Genomic DNA, 22,405 nt, shown 5'->3' with positions numbered 1-22,405 from the left:
TGTATCTTCAAATTAGATGAAAGATTTCAATTTATAGAGTTCTTTTCTTATTTTGTGAGTTATTTAATTTAAATTATATCTTCAAACTTTAGGGATCAATTCCTGCAAATATAAATTAATTAATGTCGAAGAATTTGAAACATCAAAGGTGTTTGTAATTAACATGTTACATAATGTATCCTTTCTTTGAATTTTACCTGAAAAGGAAACAAGCAAGCGAACCTTATAAAACTGCAAATATAATAAGCAATTTGAAATGTTTGTTCATAATAATATTGTTTTACTCAATAAACATGAGTTTTTCAATTAGTTAATCTGTTTACCTTACTAACATTGTTTAGTTTCAGTTTTGTCTTCATCTTATCCGGTTTGTAATGTCCTGAAAGCTGGTAGAGAACAGCCCTTGAGCGGCGCCTGCCCATGTTGGCGGGCGAAGGCGCTTCAGGGTCAAGATTGCCATTAGGGTCTGGAAGTAGGCAACTAGATTCAGCTCGGAACCGGGCGCCCAATAGTGCCGCTGCGGGTACAAATGGGGATAACGCTAGAGTGACGACGCCAGCTGAAGGCCGCACCGCGGCTCCTGCACCAGGAAACCGCCCCGTTACTGCTACGTCTTTCTCGCACACAGAAACCACCTTTCTCTCTCCCTCTCAGTCAAAACTTCTACTCTCTCCTACTTCTATTACCAACGCTTACCACAAAATGCTGTTTCTCTTTTAAATTAAATAGTGTCTTAATTCTTTAATAATTACATTAGAAAAGAGTAGCAACACTTGAATAATCTTTAAAGCAATGTTGTACTTTTATTTAAAAAGAAAAAAAGCCTTTTGATTCGAAAACAAGGGAAGAACTAACTATTACAAATATGGAAATAACCTCATCTAAGTCCTTTACGGGTGAACATTGGCAGCTTCGAAACAAAAAAAAAAAATACAATTATGACTGTAAATACAAAAAGTATAAATACTTCTATGAAACCGAAATTGATGAAATCGTACTAATATTGCAGAAGAATTAGTCGTAATTGTATCTAACTAAAGGTATTCCAACAATAATAATCTTTACAATATTTTTTAATACTTTTATTTGTTTTTATTTGTTACTTATCATTTTGTTTAATACTTTTCTAGATATTATTTCAATCTAAATGTTTCGAAGCTCTCAAAGTTTTATTGTTTATAATAACAGAAACTAAACTACCATAAACAATAATTTTTATTATGAAAAGAACTAGAGGAAATGTAGTTTTACGTAGTTTTAAAGTCTAAATGCAGAATGAAAGAATAGATTAACTCCTATACAGTAAATACACAGACACGCATAACCTATTATTAAAACATGCGTGAACTAATTACTCAGAAGTATGTAAATAAGATAACGTTGCACATGTTAAACATAGTATACGCACCACAGATAAATCATTCTCAAATGGAATATTGCATAAGAAAAAAGAACTTTTTAAATAAATTTTCGATTGATACAAAAATAACATGATATATTTTTTTAAATTTATTAAAATATTTTCACACAAATTTTTTTTAAATTTTCTTTTCTAAATATTTGTTTTATTTACAAAATCAATAAATCTCGGTAACATAGATTTATCATACAAAAACTGTATCATATGTTATTTTGATGTAATATTTGTTAAAGTGTACGCGCTTATTCTCAATCTGACTTAATTTTGCTGTAAATTTTAATAGGAAACAATGAAATGAAGGAATGTCTTGTGAACAAATTATGAATAACAATAATATGAGATGTGTCTTGTAATGCTACTTTCTAAAGCTAAAAGTTATAAAGTGCCCGATCAGAACAATATTTTGACATTCCAATTCCAAAATTTATAGTTAACATTCGTAATTATTAACCTACGAGTAGAAAGAAACACAATAGAGAAAACATAGGAGTTCTATCGTGCGATGATGGTCGAAATTTGCTACAGCCACGGGATCTATTGAATTCTATCTAACACAATCAAATATTAGATCTATTGTATTAGAAGGACGTGTTTATGCATATTATTAAAGTCATGGATAGATATAAATTATTCAAAGAGTCTGGGGACTAGGCAAAGCCGTATTATATAGAAGTATAATTATTTTAAATCTCCATTGTTTTGATTTAAAATCGAGTGGTTCATTATGATAAAGCACTTACCGCTGTCAAACTCCTCATTAGTGTTCATGGCGGCCATTTTTGTATTCGTAATGTCCTTGAACGAAGCAAGGAACAATACCACTTCACGTTTTTCATTCTTAATTGGAACGATATCGAGCAAGCACCAGAACGGAGAACCTGTAAATAAGTGGGACAAAGGACAAGAAAATATTATTACAAAAATGAAAATTATTAAATGAAATTCTTGTAAAATAGGAAAATGTTTGTGCAATTTCTTAGAACGTGGTTCTGTTTGGACGACAATTATTGTAAGTTAAATTTTTACGCGTCACATTTAAACATGATATATGGCGATAGAAATTATAAAATACCGTTGTTGTGTATAATCATGAAGAAAACTGATGAAGTGATGAGTTCACAGCTTGAAACAGAAACAAAACACAATTATTTAGCCACAAGCAACGCGATAACCTTTGTCTCGACACTAACATTTTTTGCAAGGTAGGACCAGGGTAGAGGTTTCGTTGCAGTGGCATGTAAAGTGGAAGCGCCTTTATTAAAAAAAAAAAGAATACCTCTTCTTTATTTAATCCTATTAACTAATGTGCCGAAAGATATGTTTCTAAATTACCATTTTTCTTATAGAATATCAGTTCCAGTTTCAATTCGTGCTTGGATTCTAAGGCGGCGTCGATCTCGTGCCGGTGCTCCTCGCAGGTGTCGGGGCCATGCAGGAACTTGCACGCACAGCCCTTCTGCATGATGTGCGCGCGCGCCCACCCCGTCAGCTCGCAGAAGCCATCCGAGCAGTACACGATCGGGTAACACGGCACTTGCGCATTACCCAGCACGAAGTTGCTATCTACACACAAAAGATACAAGCTATCCTACACTATTCTTCTTTTGTAATTCCCTCCAAAATTTTAGTTGATAATTTAAAAGACTAAAATATAAAAATAGTGATTGAATTGAATTGAGCTTCAACGTCACTAATCATAATCAGGCCAGTCATAACAAACAAAACGAATGTTGAGTTGTTAAAATGTTTAAAATGCGAGGGCTGGCCTACAGTGAATACATGTTAGAAGGGATTGTATAAATGCACTTAGCTTAGGTCATCGGATATTAGCGCTGATAATACTGAACGTATGCGTGGGTGTTGGTTAAGCCTAACCTAATTTCGCCTCGTCCTAAGATTGTAATAAACTGATGAAAAGTGGCAGACTTACGTAATAATTAACGTTGTATTAAAAACAACACGTATATTTTTTCCTTTTCTTTAAATATTTTTTCAATAAATCAAGTCAAAGTGCTATAAGTGTAGCAGACTTTTTATTTTGCTACATCTATTGTTGTATACTGATTGAATAATGATTTATTTTATGTAGTAATCAGCTGATTTTCGGTAAATCTGTTAAGAAGAGTTCGTCCCGGTAAACAAAAGCCAAAATTCTGTTAGATCGTGGTAATTAATGGAAATAAACATTAGGATGTACTAATGCGTCGAAGCTGTTAATCGTGCAAGTTGGAAATAGAAGCGCTACTAGTGGCCTTGACTTGAAAAAATGATAAAATAAAAAATATTACACTATTATAATATATTGCCAAAATAATGGGATGGCATTTTGAGTGCTATTAATACTTCCTGTACGGTCACGGCAGACGTTGCACGTTCGCGAATAATCTTGCGGCTAATTTTACTGGCACTCGGTCAATGCGCCGCTATCGAACATCGCGGGATCGAAATAACCGGTCGTTATCTGAAGCCGCTACTAATTCACACAAGTATTGTTACGAACTAAAAGATGTTAAGTCAAACGAGATACTTACATAAATAAGAAATTTATTTAATTTTTTATGATATACTAAAATTTTAATAAGGACTATTAGTTAGTAAAATACGCTTTCATTTTGATTTTTTAAAAGGGAGGGGGATTAGAGGGATTTTTAGGTTAACATACATTCGTTCACTCCTCATCCCGGCACCGTCCGCACTGCCCGCCTTGCGATCATCGTGGCGTTTACCGCGATGTATCGGTCAAAACGATAAACGATACGTCATTATCGTTTGCCCTGGTTGAGGGCACGCGGTTGGCGAAGCGTAAGGAAGGCGACGGCGACTGAACGCCGCGGATATCGAAATTTTAAAGTAATTAAAACATGTTCGTCAGGAATATAACCTTTGAGAAAAAAAGTAGCTTCATCTAATCTAACACTACCAAATTAGTATGATTATTGTAATGCAACGTACTTATGTTGGTTTCTGAGACCATAATCCCTGTATAAAACATATTGTTATGTCTGTTTTGTTAAAGATAGGTAGAGGGATGACGATAAGTTTTATACAGGAATTTCTCAGAAACCAACGATAAATTCGATAAACTGAACAGGTAATTTCTATAGCCGTCATTAACTCCTTAATAAGAAGTCTAATACTATCTACATCTCGTAATCCTTATTAGATGATAGTTATATTATGATCATAGAGGAAAGATATATAAAAGGAGATTGATCAGACAGACTATGACCGAGCGTACCTTAATTTTTATGTAGTATGTAGGTATATATATCCAAATTTTTGAAACAAATCGACACTACGTCAATTGGCAGTGTGTAGTCGGTGCCTAAAATACAATGTTCTTAAGCTCACAGTGAGCATGCTTACAATCGGCGGCTGCTAACACTAAATTTGCATTTATTGAGTGAGTTTACTTACGTGTGCCATCGAAGCGCGTCGCGATGGTATCGAGAAAGGTGTTCTGGGGCGCGAGCAGCCCCTTGCGCACCGGCATCCCCCCACGCCGCGCGCCGAGCGCTCACCACCAACCCTGCAACATTGTTATGACGTCACAAATCAACACATACAACAATAACACATGAATATCGCTATGCTTATAAGTAGTACTGTTGTGGCATATTTGAAGTAATGATGATAATGGATAGAAAAGACGCTTCAAATAAGGTATTTCAATTCTTACATAAATATCTTCGTTTTAATTCCCAAAGGAGCTAAAGTAAATCAATATTTCGTTCCAAAAATAAAACAAAGGATTTAAAAAAAGCTATGATACTTCTTTGTAATTTTGGTAAAAAGAATGTAGAAGAATACCTTTTTCTCATTATAAGTATTAATAATAAGCAATAAAGCGGCCAAGACGCCGTTTGTGGCTACTAATATAGCAAGCAATATGAAAGTTTTATTAAATTGTATCCTACCCATTCACTAACCTTTACCTGCTTATTGGTCATAACCCATCTTATTTATGATACATTCAATAAGATATTCCAATATTACTAGACACGTTCGCATTACATTTATTGGGTAAATATTTATTACGCGATGTAAAACGTTTCATTCTGCATTCCTACTCTAAAATATTATTTTAAAGGCCTTGACATAAGTAAAACAGGTTTTAATTTAAAATTTATTTATTTCCACACGTATTTGCGGTAACAATATAACATTTTAACCATTTTTATGTCTCAGAGACGTACATTTACATTATATATACTTCTATTCAAACCGAAGTATTGTGAATGTTTGCTGAGAGGCAGAAATAGGCGTTAATATGAAGCCTTAATGAGAAAAAATGTTCATTATGATACCGCGATTATAATTAGCCGTCTTTATAAATCTTTCTACATATACAATTATTGGCTCGCAAGTTGACCCATAAAACCAGCGCCTGCAGCTGCTCCCATGCTTTATCATAAACATTTTATGTTTCATAAATGTGCTCGTAGTAAATATGAATTAATGGCTATTCGCGGTTATGCCCTTTTCCTGCCCATATTTTTCTCTATGATCATAAACAAACAGTGAGAATCTTGCATCTTTGCAAACAATAACACCTCGTAAATTATTTCACGGAAATATATTTTCATTTCTTTCAGTTAAAATATCTGTAAATGTCTATAAACGTTTAAACTTGCTATCTGTTCGTTTTTGGAACTTGTGTTCAATTGAAAATATTTTTTTTAAATTTTGCACGTCATTGATCGTCGTTTTTTTCGTCGTTAGTATTTGGTTAAAAGTTATTGTAAGTAGACAGCTCTAATGTAAGATGGTCATTGCAACTAATAATAATAAAACATAATTAATATTGGCGGCGATTGGAACATGTAAACGCATGTTGGAACTATAAATTTTATAGCCATCGTTCCGACAGTAGGCTGGTTTTCCTCATTTCAATGGAATACAAAATCCGAAATACATTTGTAGTATTTGGAAAATTCAGTTGCGAGGAATGTTCTCGAACGTTCGCATTGGTAATGCGTGGATTCTCAACTGTACAGCTCTTTGTTCGATAGGTTAAATTGCAACAAAGAGTATATTACGTTTTTTTTTTGATAATAGAAGGTTTTTTTTACCAATCACAAAGTTCACTCTCTGCCGTCTTAAAATTGAATATTTTTTTTATTATATAATACACAAATAGAAAATGTTGTTAGTAAAGATTACGCAAAAAATTAAATGGAGGATTTACTCGTATATTAAAGATACAACGTACGTAAAGCTTCACTGTATATAAGTTTATTAAAAAGGACCTTTTTTTAGGTATTCAAATTAAATGTTAAAGATACAGTTTAAGTGTAAGGTATGGCTTCTAGACTTAATTAATATTGAAAGCTTAATACTAAATGTCCATGTGTAAATGTTTTGCCAGTGACGACTCATCGTTATAGAGTGTGATTTTGGCAAGCACACTTTAGTTAGAATTGTCAATCCTTGATTTACTCAACTGAGGCTCTAGCACGAATATTCGTGAGAACGCTTTCGTTACATCATCGACAAAGTTTGTATTGAAATTGTGCAACTCCACTACCGGGTGTAAAGTACACCAAGAAATCTCATTCAAATGAACATATTTTATCGATGACGTTAAGAAGGCGCGTGTCGCAAATATTCTTGTGACCCTGTGACTTCTTATTTTAGAATAACTTCAAAGACATCGAAAAAAGGAAAAAAAATCTATATCGAGTGACCATCGAACTCGTTTTCCACTAATTTAAAACTTTATTTCTTACGTCCACTATATGTGTTTTGTGTTGATAAAATATACCAATTATGACAATTCAGAGAAGAAGAAGACTTAAATGACACCTTACTTGTTAGTTCAGGTTCAGTAGTTTAGGCTCTACGTACAAACTCACATGCATATATAGCAAACTTACATATGCACGAAAAACAATATTTTCTCATCAGACGGGTAACGAAAATAGACTGTTAATAGAGCTATTAATAGAGAGGTTTGATTTAATTTTGCTAGCAACTTAATTAATCTCATTAGTTTAAAAAAAACGTTTTAAATAAAGTATCCTTAAACTAAATAAAAAAATCGTAAAAGAAACCCCAAGCCGTGCGGCGTTGGCTTGGTTAACAATAATTTTAAGAAACTACTTCGAATTTTCAATTCAACTAAGGAGGCCATTTTCTCCATCTGCATAACAAGCAGGACGGGGAACGCTATTAGCAATTCTGTTATTGATTCCATTAGTAATCAGCTAATGGTCTCCACTCTACTTATTTTATGGACATTTAATTAAAGTTCGTCTCATTACGGTCGTTATTCTGAACGATAAATTGCTAAAATTGTTTATTTATTGTCTCGTGTTTTATTAGCATTTGGTTAAAACTAGAATACTAACATTTTGATGATCGTTTTCATCATACTAAAAACCTTCTCTCTCATAACCTCCGTTAATTAAATAGAGACCAGACAATTAACCATGAGGGATATATAAATTACCTATAGAAGAATCGTCCGAGTCTACGATTGCAGCAGGCTGGAATAAGAAACGCCTTTTATTAGTTAAAGCCTTAATCGTTAATAATTTGGTCCTAAAATTGTTTGTTGAATCACTACAACATATAGAAACTAGAAGAAATGTGTTCAAAAAAATAAATAAATTTAGTGCATTTAATATTATTTGATTTATCTTTATTTGACATATCGCTAAAACTAGAAATCTTTTGAGACACGAGAAAGTCTATAAAGTTTATTGATTCCGGGCCCTTGGGTTTTACAGTCCATTTGTTACAATTATTAGTTTAGAAATGAATTTAGTTTATCTGTCCTTAACATTACTAAAGTTATTAAGTACTAATAAATAATTTAAACTAGTTTACATTATTGCGCTCATATGATAACATATGAGGGCTATTTGTGTAAGAATTGTAGTGGAATTAAAATTCACTCATAATAGTTATATATGTATTATTAGTGAATTGTAGTATATTCGTATGACATGTGTGTTACATTATTGGGTCAATATAGAATACTTTTAGTGAAGATTACGCACAATTAATTTACTTAAGTTAGACTACTTATCGACTAAGTAAGGTGTAAGATTATGATTTCAATTTCTTTAAAGTCCGCCATCTTCATGATTGTTTTAGGTTGTCTTAAATGTTATTGCATGTTGTAATGCGCACATTATGCATTAAATACTTTTTTTTTGTAATGTACGTGCAATGTACAAAGTGTGACTCATATGTAGGCCGTAAAGTAATTTTAGCTTAACCTGTTTAAGTCTGATGGATGATTGACTCTCACCCGAGCGACGTGAGAAGCCAAATTAAATATTCAAACTCAAATATTTCAATATTCTGTGGTTAAAAATAGATATCTTTATTATAACCTATTATTATGTTACTAAAATAGTATTTTGTTACCTTAATAATATTATAAATGCAAATGTTTGGATGGATGGATGTTTGTTAGAAGGTAAGTCCAGAACGGTTGCCATAGCAGGCGACAGAACCTTGCTGAAATTTGGCATAGATGTAGAACATAATCTGGAAGAACACATGGGTTACACAATAAGTTTTTTTAATTCCGCGCGGACAGAATTGCGGGCGACAGCTAGTTTAATATAATGAAGTTTCTTTATTTGCAACAGAACAGAGTAGAACACTTATTTTAAAATAAATAATATATCATGATATGTATTAACTATTGTAGCTACACTGATTTAACGCCATTGATAGTAACAGGTACCAAGTAATGATGTAACTATACGATGATCGTGTGTTTAACAAATTCTTAAGAGTTGTAGGATATTATCTATTTATTAGATTTCATAATAAGACCAATGGTATTGGTGCACCGTTCATTTTTTATAGGGCTCGTTATTTTTATCATCAACCTGCTCTTATCCCTATGGATGGTCGGCACAGTATGTACTATTCCTTCATACATTTCTATCAGCCGTCATATCTGAACTCACCCACTTCTTAAGCATATTCTCTTTCACACAATCCATCCATACTTTCTTGGGTCTTCCTCTACTACTTTTTTGCTTATGTGATCATCATCTCTCCGCATATTATGTCCAAACCAGGCTGACCTTCTGCTTCTCAATTTTTCGATGACTGGCGCTACTACTTTCATTGGCTACTTTCAACCTTCCTCTAATGTATTCATTCTTATTTAAAATAATGAAATTAAATAACCAATTTTTTGTTTGATTAGTGCATTCAATGAACTGTAATTACAATTTCGAGCAAATTTGATTTAACTCAAAATTAAGTTTTGACTATGACACATTGTATCAATTATTAATTGCAATTTAAAAACTAATTAGATATGTCTCTGCATTATATGAAATTTGCAGCAATCATAATGTAAATAAGCCGTTACTTGCGGTTTCGTGAAAATTTTGTGAAAAACATTTAATTTTAAAATAAACACTTCTAACCTACTTTTCGCTTCAAGCAAGACATTACGATGTGTCGTTTAGTTTTCAGGGTATTGTTTATACTGCTCATTAAGGCTGAAATTACTGTGGTTTTTATTTTGTAAATTCTTGATTATTTTTAACATCGAATGGTCTTCAAAATTAATTTTACGCCAGTCGCACACCTTCAGTTTTAACTGCACAGATATAACTGATGACTTATCACTGAACTTTAAGTTAAAGTGATTTAATTAAACAGTCAGTCTATTCATTTAAAACTGTGCAGTTAAAACTGAAGTTGTGTAGTCGGCTTTATACTTTTCTTGATTAAGTAAATGTTACTTTTGGATTTTATGTGAGTAACTTCAGATGATAACTAATTTAGTACACCTGTTAAATTATCTTAATCTCTGATATTATAAGTATGAGAAGTATTTTAAAAAATACTAAAATACAAGTATTATAAACATTTCACTTTAAATTGTATCAGACACTCGAATTAATAATATGTAAATAAGCTTTAACAGAAATTTAAATAAGGCACTTCGAATCTAATTCGCTCAAAAACTTGTAAAGGTAAAAAACCAATAAAAATTGCTGACTATAGAATTGATGAAAAAGTATACGGCTTCAGTGGAATCAAGTGGGCATTCAGGTTTACCATTTAAGAGGATTACACAAGAAATCCAATTTCCAAAATGAAACATTGGAAGCGTTAAAAGCAATATTATAGCTATAATATACATTGTAGCTGGCAATATTTATAGATTTAATTTTAGAAACATAGTATCATCGAGATTATTGTACATATGTATTGTAAAATATACTGTATAATATATAATTCGAATTATAAGTTTCGATTAGTGAACGTTAAAAATATTTTGGAATTGTTATTATTAATATAATTAATTAAAGGACGTATTTATTTTTGGTCATATCAAACTCTCAATGTATGGCTAAACACCCATTTTCCTAATTTAATCATTGTCTCTATCTTACTTCTTACTAATATGCTAATCTTACTATATTCTTACTATAATGCGAATGTTTAGGTGGAAGGATGTTTGTTAGAATGTATCTCCAGAACGGTTGCATAAATCTCGCTGAAATTTGGCATAGATGTAGAACATAACTTGGTAGAACACATAGGTTATTGATTAAGCCTTTTTTTCATAAATTCCGTGCGGACGGAGTTGCAAGCGTCTATAATAGAGTTCTGCTTTACGAGTATAAGATGATATGTGAGATAGCTTTTCATACCCTGAGTCTTAATGTTAAAATTCACTCTTTTTGAACAAAAGTTGAATGTAATGTAAAATTTAAAAAGTAATGTCGGTGTTGCTAGTTTGAAAAGAATTATTTGAATTTAAATTTTGCAATGAAATTTCATATTTTTTTATGAATGAACTAACTAAAGAAAAGTTGAGCATATTCAAAGCTTGTAATGAAAAATAAATGGCACTTAAATACAAAGCAGTAGCAACTGGTATACAGAGATAGCGGTCAACACCCACATTCTAACTAAGCATTCTTAACGCCAAAAGATTATTTGACTTCGGTTTAAAAAAGTTGAACTTACAATTGTTTTATATTGCTTATATAATATATAATAGAACTTAAAGATACTTTTATTTCAATAGTCTCTAATAATATTAATATCTTCATATAAAATTGAAATTCTTCATAAAGTTTGATGAAACAAAGAATGGGATACGAAAATGAGGTTCAAATATGTATAGTAACTAGTTATAGAGCGGACATTACTAACAATTTCTGAGAATACGTTTTCCTTTGTAATGTTCTGTTGATATATGTTAAATAATTTTGAATTGTAATTTTTTTTTAACTTTAGTTAATGTAATTTTGACGCGGCATGATTAAACATCTTTGAAAAGATTCGTTTCCACTGGGCGAATACGATGGATGCAAAAATACAGTACAGGCAGTCGAAAAGCACGTTTATTTAGCGATTTCTTGTGAACAGAAATTGCTCCTCGTACATTGCTTATGAGTACAATTGAATCACTTAACGTTGTTGTATCTTTGCCTTACATAAAGGGGTTACGTGTCTGAGAGTAATTTAAACGTCGTTATTCTCGCTCCAAAGAGAACACGTTCATTAAATAGCTTTTATAAATAAAATTATTAGGAATAAAAAATGATATTATAATCCTTCGGATGTCGTGTACCGTCGTCGGTGACATTAAATTTTTGAATGTGATTTTGTTCATAACATTTAAAGTATAGAAAAAAAGAAACAAACAAAAAAAAATATGTTAAATAATACATCAAAAATATACAAGGCACAAATTTGATACAAAAGTCAACATATAAACTTGCAATAAGAAAATATGCTATTAATCATAAAAATACATTAAATTTATTTAAAATTTCTTTAGTATAGCCAAATATTTATACCTCACTTTGATAATATATAGTTCGAAATGAAATGGAAAACGACTTGTTCGAAGGATTACTTCTATAGCCTACGCAAATAAAGAAAAATAGGTCCCTTTTTAATATAACGCTCTCAATGCAAACCGTGGATTTTTCTTTCATTTTAACATAACAAATATTCATCATTTCCTTCAATATTCAATATGATATGGTACATAAAATAAATATTTTCTGCATAATGTAAGAAATTACATAAATCAACCCAACCAAAGACTTTAGTGAAAAAACTTTTTATAACCCTAAGCAATGTTAGCTCTCAATGAAAATTTAATGTTGTGCTAGAATAGAGCACATGGTTGGAATTCGTTATACTCAATGCTTTCTCAAGTGTTTTATGTCCAAAATTAATCATTTATACGTATTTAATTGTACCAAAAGAATTATTATTTGCAGGAAGGTTTTCCGTCAGGTGATCCGCTCCGGGCTGTATAAAGCGACGTCAGCCATCGGCTCGACTGAACCCGGGATTGATCGATTTCTCTGTACAGTCAGCGTTATTTCAAAAAGGAAGTGTACGGATGGTAATCTTATTGGAAAACGCGTTGCAAAAATATAATTTAAAAGACCCATCTTTGTATTAAAAATGAATGTTTAGAGTTTAGATGAAAAATCATAAACTAAAATTATTTATCAGCTTTTAACTTTTTTCTAGCTTTTTGCACTGACATTTGATATATTTACCGTGGGTTATAAGACCAGAATCTTCGTTTAAAACATATCGTTATCTTTGTTTTTTGATAATGACAGGTTTGACGATATCTTATATACAGAGATTTTGGTCTCAGAAACCAAGGGTTAATGATGTAGGTGGCCGTTTACTTATACATTCGCATCGCAATCGTGTTTTATACTACAACAATTTTGACTTTTGAAATTGATTTAATATTTCATTGCAAAGCATGACTCAGCTAGTCTATCTATATATATAAAAGAAAGTTGTGTTAGTTACACTATTTATAACTCAAGAACGACTGAATCGATTTGTCTGAAATTTGGTGGGCAGGTAGCTTAGAACCAGGAAACGGACATAGGATAATTTTTACCCCGTTTTTTATTTTTTTATTCCGCGCGGACGGAGTCGCGGGTAAAAGCTAGTTAAAAATAAAAGTAACGTAATAAAATAACAACATTTGTAATTTACTAGTGTAACAGGAATAATAATTACTTGTATCAACAGTTCAATACTACGTATATTCACTGCAAATGGATTTTATTGACTGAAATAACAGTTTCCTTTCGAAGTGGACACAAACATTATGAGATAAATATTGGATTAGGAAGTCAACAAGATCTTCAAAGGTTGTCGAGATAGGGTACACAGATGAAATAAATCGTTTAAATATCTTTGCTTTATACTACGTCTATGATATAAAAGATTATCTAAGTAAATAATAGATTATCTATTATTTACATCTATGATTTTTTATATTTTTTAAATCTTTTTTATCTTTTACATCTATAATCATTGATTTATGTAAAACGAACTGAAAAACGAACGCTGTATTAGTATTACATTTACTATACAGCGTTCGTTTTTCAGAGCTGCGATTTCGAGAGTGCAAGTTACCCTAATGACCGCTGACTTTCTAAAGAAAATTGCACTTTAAGCAGAAGAAAGGTGTAAAAAGCAGCATACTAAGAAAGGAAAGAAGAGGTCCATAATTGTCATATTATAGCGTAAAAATGTGTTTAAAAATGCTTAAACTTTACTGTTTTTTTTAAATAATAAGATAAGATACAAATAAATAAGTTCCTACTAGTTGAAACGGAAAAGATATCAAAAGTAAACATTAACGCGGGAGTTCTCGCTAAATATTCATGATACGTTCGTAGTGAGCGCACTTCGGAACACATGCCACATGCTTCTCGTCCAAATACAAGTGTTGCTTTGAAGATTTTTGTAACGCCACTATATATCTAATTTAACGTCTTTCTTGAGAACAATTTGATACTGATTCATACAAGCCGCAGGGAAAGTTGCCAGTATATTCATACTCCTAAATAACAGATGGAAGATGTTTTTATAAATTCCGTCTCCTCTTTAAGGTTCCTAAAATATTATATAAGATTTTAACTAAGCTTAACGCAATATTAGCTTAGCAAAGCTAAAAGATAAACTTGTGTTCATTTTTTCTACTAACTTCAATCCCATTTAATGTAATCTTTACCTAGTGACTGGGTAACTTAATATTAATAAAAAGAGATATAACATTGTGCGTAGTAAAGTAATAACAGCGTTATTTTGGATAATTTTACGATTGTAGTATGTTATAAAGTTTTATGAAGACTTATATGGTAGGTAATAAATGATATATGTAACTGCCTTAAGAAAAAACAAAGCATATTTGCTATTATACGACACAAACACATGACACAGAGATATCCAACATTTCGTCATCAAATTATGTCGTCTTATGCCCGAATACTGAAACGTCACTTAAATATGTAAGAGCGTCTTAAATTATAAGACCACGCTTAAACTCCAATATGCAATTTTCGTAAGTCAGTTAAAGACGCATCTCAACTTTGATGCCAATCAAATCGTACCATGCTTAAAGGCCACTCAATATCACATTTCTTATACTGGATCGTCACTCAACGACATTTTGCTGTCAAAAGAACTGTCATGTCGACTTAAGTACGCCAACAATTTAAGAGTGGTCGCGAGCTATCTTAAAAGTGAAAATCTAAGGTGTTAACATGTCTGCTTCATCATTATCATCGCATTCGGACAAATAAAATTCTCATGTCACAATGTTCGTTCCCGTACTCCTCCGAAATGGCTTGACCGATTCTCATGAAATTTTGTGAGCATATTCAGTAGGTCTGAGAATCGGCCAAAATCTATTATTCATACCCCTATAAAGTTTTTTTTAACTGCGCACGAACGGAGTCGCGGGCGACAGCTAGTATTTATATAAAAATGCCGACTGAACGAGAATATATCGAAATCGCAAATAGGTTTGTAGCGACATCTGTCTGCGCCCGCTTAAACTGCTTAAAAAGTGTCTTGATGATATTATGATTTATTAAAATTTTATTAATGTAAACTTGTCAAAACAAAACGCCAGACGCTTTCCATTCTACAAAAGTAAGGTCAAATTTTTTAATTTTTTTATTTAAAAATAATTTAAACAGAAAGGATATTTTTTAACAACCTTCTTTGATTTTTGAGTATTTAGTATTTTTATTTTTATTTTCTTTACTATTTGGGAACGAACACGTCTTACAACTATAACACTAGTCCAAGCCATGCTGCGTGAAACGGATACGTTAAGTGAATTTTAAGAAAACGTAATCGAGAACAAGTATTTTTTATACACTCTTTGACCGAAAACAAAGGATGTTGCCAGGACGTAAAAATAATACGTCTACTTACGGAATCACGCGCTTACATGTCTTGATTTGCGTTTGTGTATTCCACTTAAGTTTTGACGTCTGTTAAATTGTAAGCAATGCTTACGAAACGAGATATTTAAGTGACGTTTCAGTATTCGGGCATTAATGTTACAAAGGATTTTTGCTTAAGTTATAGAATAGTTTGACCTGAGTCTGATAGAATCGACACAAAGGAATGCGAAATCTGCACTAAGGAAGTGCTTAAGTGATATTTGACTGCCTATGCGACAGTAAGGGATTGAATAAATTAACATATTAACTTTATGTTTCATTTTATGTTGATAAATCATCTAATTGAAAATTATTGATTGCAATGGCGAGAGATGAAAGTTGAATGTTTTGTTATTAAATTAAGAGGTACGATGGCTCTCTGTTTTGTCAACGATAAAAGCTTTATTTTTAACGTATTGCATTATTAATAATTGAGTATTTCTACTTCTTTTAATTATTAATAATGTAGGTAAATGAAAAAAGAAAGCTTAATATAAAAATTAACAATTATTAACTTTTTCCTAGTTGGTACTTAAATAGTAGTTTTCGTAACAAATCGTTACATAAAATTTTTGCGTTAAATTACATTGTCAAGGGCGTTATTTTAGAGAGGAATTGGTAATATATTTTATTTATTATAAGCGAACAAAAGAGGTTTTATTAAACGCACTAAATAACGTTACAAAAGTATATGGAACAAAGAAGACGATTTAAGCCAGAAGCTTTTTAAAATTCTAATTAATTCTGTAGACATTGTGCTAAAAATATCTGATGACTTGTTTCGTGTTATAATGTTTACAATTCTTAACAAGTATACTGAAAAATAGAACCACGATCGAATTTCAGTTTGCTTGCGTAAGGTAACATGACTCTTTTAAAACTCCTAGACTATTGCAATTTTAAAGATATATCATTTGTGTTTAATATATTTCTGAAAGCCAATTAATACGCGTAAAAGCGATGTCAAAACATTATGATACTGACAAGTAGCTTGTGTGAAATTGTTTAAATTAATTCTTGTTATATTTAGAACAAGTTTACCAATGAACATCTGTTTAAAATTAGCCCAGTTTGATAAAATGGTTAAACTGAACCAAAATAATCTGGAGGCAAAATTTATAACGATTGGAAATCATTCACTTTAATTTTCAAACAGTCGGTACTGTTTACGCCCGCCGGCGTTTACATTGGCAACCTTTCTCGTAAATATATGTATATTGTCAATATTTTCAGTTCAAGCTCACAAATAAAGAGATCGATTAAATTTCAACACTTTTGGATTTTTTTAACATCTATCAGTGTTTTTTTTTTTCGTTACAATTTTTATTTCAAATATTTTTTTTGGATGATGTTTCAAATCTATTCATCCATACTAATTTAAGTATATCAAATCAATACAATTAAATAAAAAAACAAAAAAAAATTATGATTGATTGCTTCATTGATTTGTTTTTAATTTAATAAATAAACTGCAATAGTTAATGCTTGTTAAAATAAATTTACCTTATTTTATGTATAGAAAGTCTTATACAACAATACATTTAAATTTTAAGTCCACGTTAATAAGCAGCTAAAAATATTATAGAAACTACTAGAGAAAGTCATGTTCTGCCTAGTTTTAATTTTATAAACTACGAGTGGCTAGTAGCTACGTGGCTACGTGACAAATCGTAGCCACCGTTCCGATAAATAATTTTATTAATCGTCTGGATACGTAGCTGGTGACGTAGCAGAGTACTACGAAGTATTTGTTATTATAATATTTAAATAATGTTTTATATAAAATCATACCGTATATAACTATGTATTGTTATTTACTTATAATTAATACGTATAATATTTTGTATGTTGTCAATTAATTACACAAACCTAATATTTACATCTTTATTATAAATACAAATTTTTTAAATATTTTAGCTCATAAATTTAAAAAAATGATTGGCAAATCACCAATTGGAATAGAAATCAAAACAGTAGATGTGTGGGTTCGACGCCCTGTCGCTATTTGACTCGAAATAACTCTAAATTTGTAATTGATATAAAGAACTTACTGCGTTTAACGTCTGAATTACTATAATATGAGATCCTGGTACATTTCTGGTAAAACTGACACATTTCCACTATAACTACTGCTATCGTATTAGATCTGGTTTGTAATGTTCATTACAAAATAAAAGAAAGAAAAAAAACGCAATGTTACTAACAACAATTTTGAATTTTTTTCTTTCATTGGACCAATCCTCTGTGTGACATATATTAATAAACATTCATTCATTTTGGGTAAATAACAGTAGAATTTTGTTGGTTATTATCCAAGGAATATACGATAAATCAATTTAATACGACGTTCATATTTTGGGTTATGATAATCTCTCATAGATTAAAAGCACACTCGTCTGGTCGATGACGTATCATATATTTTCGTTACAGTTCAACAATGTTTCATTTCCTAACACTACTTTTTGATCATTTCTGTAGAGAAATGAAATGTTTTGACAATAATATAATTACGTGACAGATAAAAAATATAAAAAATTGCAAAGTATGTTCTGATGTAGTGTTGTGCTAGTTCTCTTCCTTTTCAACTCTACGGGTTAAACAATTTTTTAAGGTAAAATTAAAACAATATTATGTGCACTTAAGAATAAAGAACTCGGAGCCTAGTAAGTATTAGTTGTTACAAATCACCTTCGTATTGTCATAGTCAATTACGTCAAAATTAGTGAGATTTTTGGTGTACTTTTTTACTGTAGTTTTGTATTGCACAAATTTTATTACAAATTTTGTCGTTAAAGATACGATGGCGATTGTTATAAATATTCGTGCTAGGCCCATTGCGCACACTTAACCTGAGACATTATCTTTTGGACGATATGTTGCAGCATAATATCGTAAATAATAAAATTTACTGCACGGAGTTTATTGGACAAATACAATTACTTGTACCTGCCCGATCATGTCATATTACGTTATGTGCGAACAGACCACGTATACGAGTGCCTCGTAAGAGTACTCTGTTCGCACTAAAACGTTGTACAGCGCACGCAGGCAAATGTGCCCTCTTATGAAAGGTTATGAGGTTGTACAATGATCTTTTCACGGATATTGATTTGTTTGCCGTGATCTGCATTATTCAAAATATGTGTTACTGAGTGTGTAAATATGAGTTAAACACCTTACACTACACTACATGTTAGATATTTGGCCTTTATCCTAGGCGGTGTGGGCGACGACGCGATTGTGAGGTCTGTAAATGATCATTGTCTTCGTTAACTTCATGAAATTTATTTTTTAATGTGTATTCGTTTATTATTTCTCAACTTAACTGTAATTTTAGTATTGTTTTCTTTCCTTTCTTTTTACTTTCTACTATAGTTGTGAAAAAATATGTTGGATACATAATTATATATACGTTATATGTATGTTATATATGTTATAGATATATACATGTTATGTTACCGTCAGTCGTTCCAAATAAAAGAAAAATGTCGATCTATGCAATTCGATGAAACAATATCGTTAGATTAAAATTAAACTACGCAAAAACAAATTAAACTGAGATCGAAACTCATTTATTTTAAAATATAAATATTCGCCAAAGTTTACATTACAAACATTACCGTAACCTTCCGACTAAAAAAAAAAACGCAAGTGTTTTATTCAAGTTCATTTCAATTAACTCGTAGAACGTTCAAATATCGAATTAAACATTTTTGTTTACTTTAATATACTTAGGGTTGGTTTATGATGCTCAAGTAAGTTCTAAATAAGCTACTTGGAAGTTATTTGTGAAATGAAGTCGTCGTTAGCGTTTCACAATTTCCAAATAAGCAATGAAACGTTAACTATTTTAACAGGAAGTATATAATGTATTGTTTAATTTATTTGCTAGTTATCAAGCTTTACTTATACATTGTGAAACAGATTCATATAAAAATACTTAACGTAAAATAAATTCCTATTAATTGATTGTTACTTTTAATCTTTGAAAACCAGTTTTTTATGCTTAATAGAAATAATAACATGTTAAATAGCAGAATGTTATAATAAAATTTGACTTGTAGAAGATTAAAAATTCTAAAATTAAATGTTAAAAACTATTCCTTCGGGCATAAAGTTTTCAAGAATAATCATCATCATACGCCCTTACTGGCTCGGAGCATACCCTAAGTTAGGGGTGAATAGGCCATAGTCAAACACGCTGGCCCAGTGCTGGTTGATCGACTTCACACATATCTTTGAATTTCTTCTCAGGTATGTGTAAGTTGCATCACGATGTTTCCTTTCACTGTAACAACATCGGATAGATATTACCTATATGTAAATCGAAAATCGAAAAAATACATTGGTACATGGCGGAGCTACAGATTGCAAGTAAAGTTCTTAAACTCTGAGCCACCGACGTTCTAATTAAGATTATATACGTTTCTTGTTATACTAAGTTGTAAAAGAATAAACGTAATAAAGACATGAAAGTAAGTATTATTAATTTTACCCTACTAAGAGGTTTCCAATTTCTGACAAAGAAAGAAAAACCTTGTAAAAGGATAATCACGGCTACCCTTGTCAATAGGGAAGCTCTGACAAAAGCGACTCCGGAGTAATTCAGAGGCAACGTATTGTAGAGCAGGTATTACCTAAATTAGAGTTATGCAAAAATATAGGACGCAAATGTTTTTGTAACCAAATTTTAGTTTACAAGAGTTAAATCTTATACTTGTAATATATTTACTCTAATCATATTTGAAGTATGCTGTTAGTTAACAATTTGCTGTTGGCCAGTGTATCGATGATGGAAAAATACGGTCAAATAAATAGTTAATATGACTGATATGAATAAAGAAGAAGAAAAGAAAAACATAAATCGTGTTAATAAAAAATTATCTTACACGTTAACAGTGTTGTAAAAAGTTGTAGAGCACTCTTCGTAGGATATCGACAAGTTTGTTCATGCCGGAGCTTTTGTAGTTAGGTTACACAGTTATAAAACTCACTGCATAACAAAGTAACGTTCATTAAAGACATAATTTGTTTTGAAATTCTCAGTTTATGCAGCCAGGGATATAATTGCTTGTATGAGACAAGAAATTTGTTTTTATGTTGTTAATTTTGATATTGAGGAGGTTCCAGTATAAAAACAAATTAAAAAAAAATTGAATCTCGATAAATCTGGGATAGATCAAAAGTCTGGAAGACTACTTATTAAGATTTTTTCAGCTTCGCTCGAATGAAGTCGCGGTCAAAAGCTTTTACTGGAAATTTAATTAAATATAATGGAAAATTATAAGAAAAATGATGTACTTTTAAATTTTAATTTATTTACATAATATGAAGAAGCTTATACTTTCTGTCTGAAATGTAGGTTGAAAATATCAAAGTCGCATAAAACAGAAGCAGCCATTTCATTTTGAAAAGCTTTCTAAGTCCCAAGCGTAATAACGCCTTTCACCGCGCCCCAGACACAAATGTTAGGCGAGACTTTTGCACAAAAAGTACGTGAATATTAAGCTCCCTCGCCTTTAAAGCCTATTGAAGCAAGCAGATAATGGATACCTATTCTTTTAATTCAAGAACGCTTATTAGAACTAATTAAAACAAATATATATTTTAATATGAAACTGAAAACTGAAGAAAAAGCACATTAAAATACGTACAATTACATTGTAAGGTTTTTTGTATATTGTGAAAAGCAGTTGCAGACCTGGAGAAATGGCTGTAACCGCAAGGTATAATGTTATCCAAAATTTATGGTGGCTCGTAATTTCGTTCTAGTATATTACAGTTTTAGGTATTAGTATGATCTAAAGGAGAGCAGAAGCGAAGCGTACCCCGCGCGCATTTTTCTCCAGCCGCATTGAGCCCACCTGTGAAGACATGCGCTCGCAGTTAACTACAAGCCGTCATTGTTTGAATCTTGTAATGTAGTCAATTGTATATTTAATTACTACGTGACTTACAACCAAAGTCGTTGAGTACAATGAAGACGTAAGATTAGTGGAATTAGATCAAAGATTGTTCTTTGTTTCAATAAATCTAACGCGACCTTAGCGCATCGATAAACTTCTCACTTCACAAGATATTTCACAGTGAGTGTTCATCATTGTGGATATTTATGTATATGTGACATTGAACGGATTTGTATTAAAACATTTTTCTAAAATAGCGTCCAATGTAGAGTATATTTTTTAAATATACTGCTATGATAGAATGTTAAAGTAATTATAATTAGCTCGTCAATTTATTTGATAAATTGTATTTAATTTAAAGAAGACGAACACTTAATTGAATTATTATCATTTACGTTTTATTTATCGTATTAAATATTTACGTAATGATAAAATATAATAAAACAAAGCTTTTCTTTGGCATAAGGCAAAATGTAAAAAAGGTAAAGCAATTTTGGATGTCATTATGTTTTAACTGTAACGAAAACGATAAAGCCAATGTTACGATGAAAATAAAGTTTAACGTTACTGCTTTAAAATGTGTATAATTTAGTTTTTATAATGTCACTTACTTTTTTTTAATATTTAACAATTTGTATGTTAATAATAATTAAATAGCATAAATAAAAAAATCCCTAATACTCTATCTTTACACTCTGTTTCAATTGTTTATTAATTTTAATTATTGTTTTCATATAATTTAAGTAAATGGAGAATATTTAAATATAACAACTTCCTCCGCTGTTTTTTAAAGGAATTCTTCTAAAAATAGATTTCTGGTACCTTGTATTTCATTATATCATATATTTTTG

The 22,405-nt window shown here is 31.1% G+C and overlaps 1 protein-coding gene across 5 annotated transcripts in view; it reads right to left on the bottom strand.

Moving 5' to 3' along the window:
• LOC106718569 (potassium voltage-gated channel subfamily H member 8) overlaps positions 1–22,405 on the bottom strand; it is a 36,547-nt gene that overhangs the window by 5,552 nt on the left and 8,590 nt on the right. For 2 of the 5 annotated variants that reach the window (XM_045686740.1, XM_045686741.1), the window contains exons 3-6: positions 4,838–4,949; positions 2,753–2,983; positions 2,161–2,298; positions 324–580 (exon numbers count right to left, since the gene is read on the bottom strand). In XM_045686740.1, the coding sequence (XP_045542696.1) occupies positions 324–580; positions 2,161–2,298; positions 2,753–2,983; positions 4,838–4,913 (702 nt within the window). In that variant the 5' untranslated portion in view covers positions 4,914–4,949. The remainder of the gene's footprint in view (positions 1–323; positions 581–2,160; positions 2,299–2,752; positions 2,984–4,837; positions 4,950–22,405) is intronic. The other 3 variants (XM_045686742.1, XM_014512710.2, XM_014512711.2) reach the window with 2 other exon arrangements.

The sequence above is a fragment of the Papilio machaon genome, chromosome 4, assembly GCF_912999745.1.
Source record: "Papilio machaon chromosome 4, ilPapMach1.1, whole genome shotgun sequence".
Taxonomy (NCBI): Eukaryota; Metazoa; Arthropoda; class Insecta; order Lepidoptera; family Papilionidae; genus Papilio; species Papilio machaon.
Note: the sequence above shows the minus strand (reverse complement) of the source record. Positions and strands in the feature narration are given on the sequence as shown.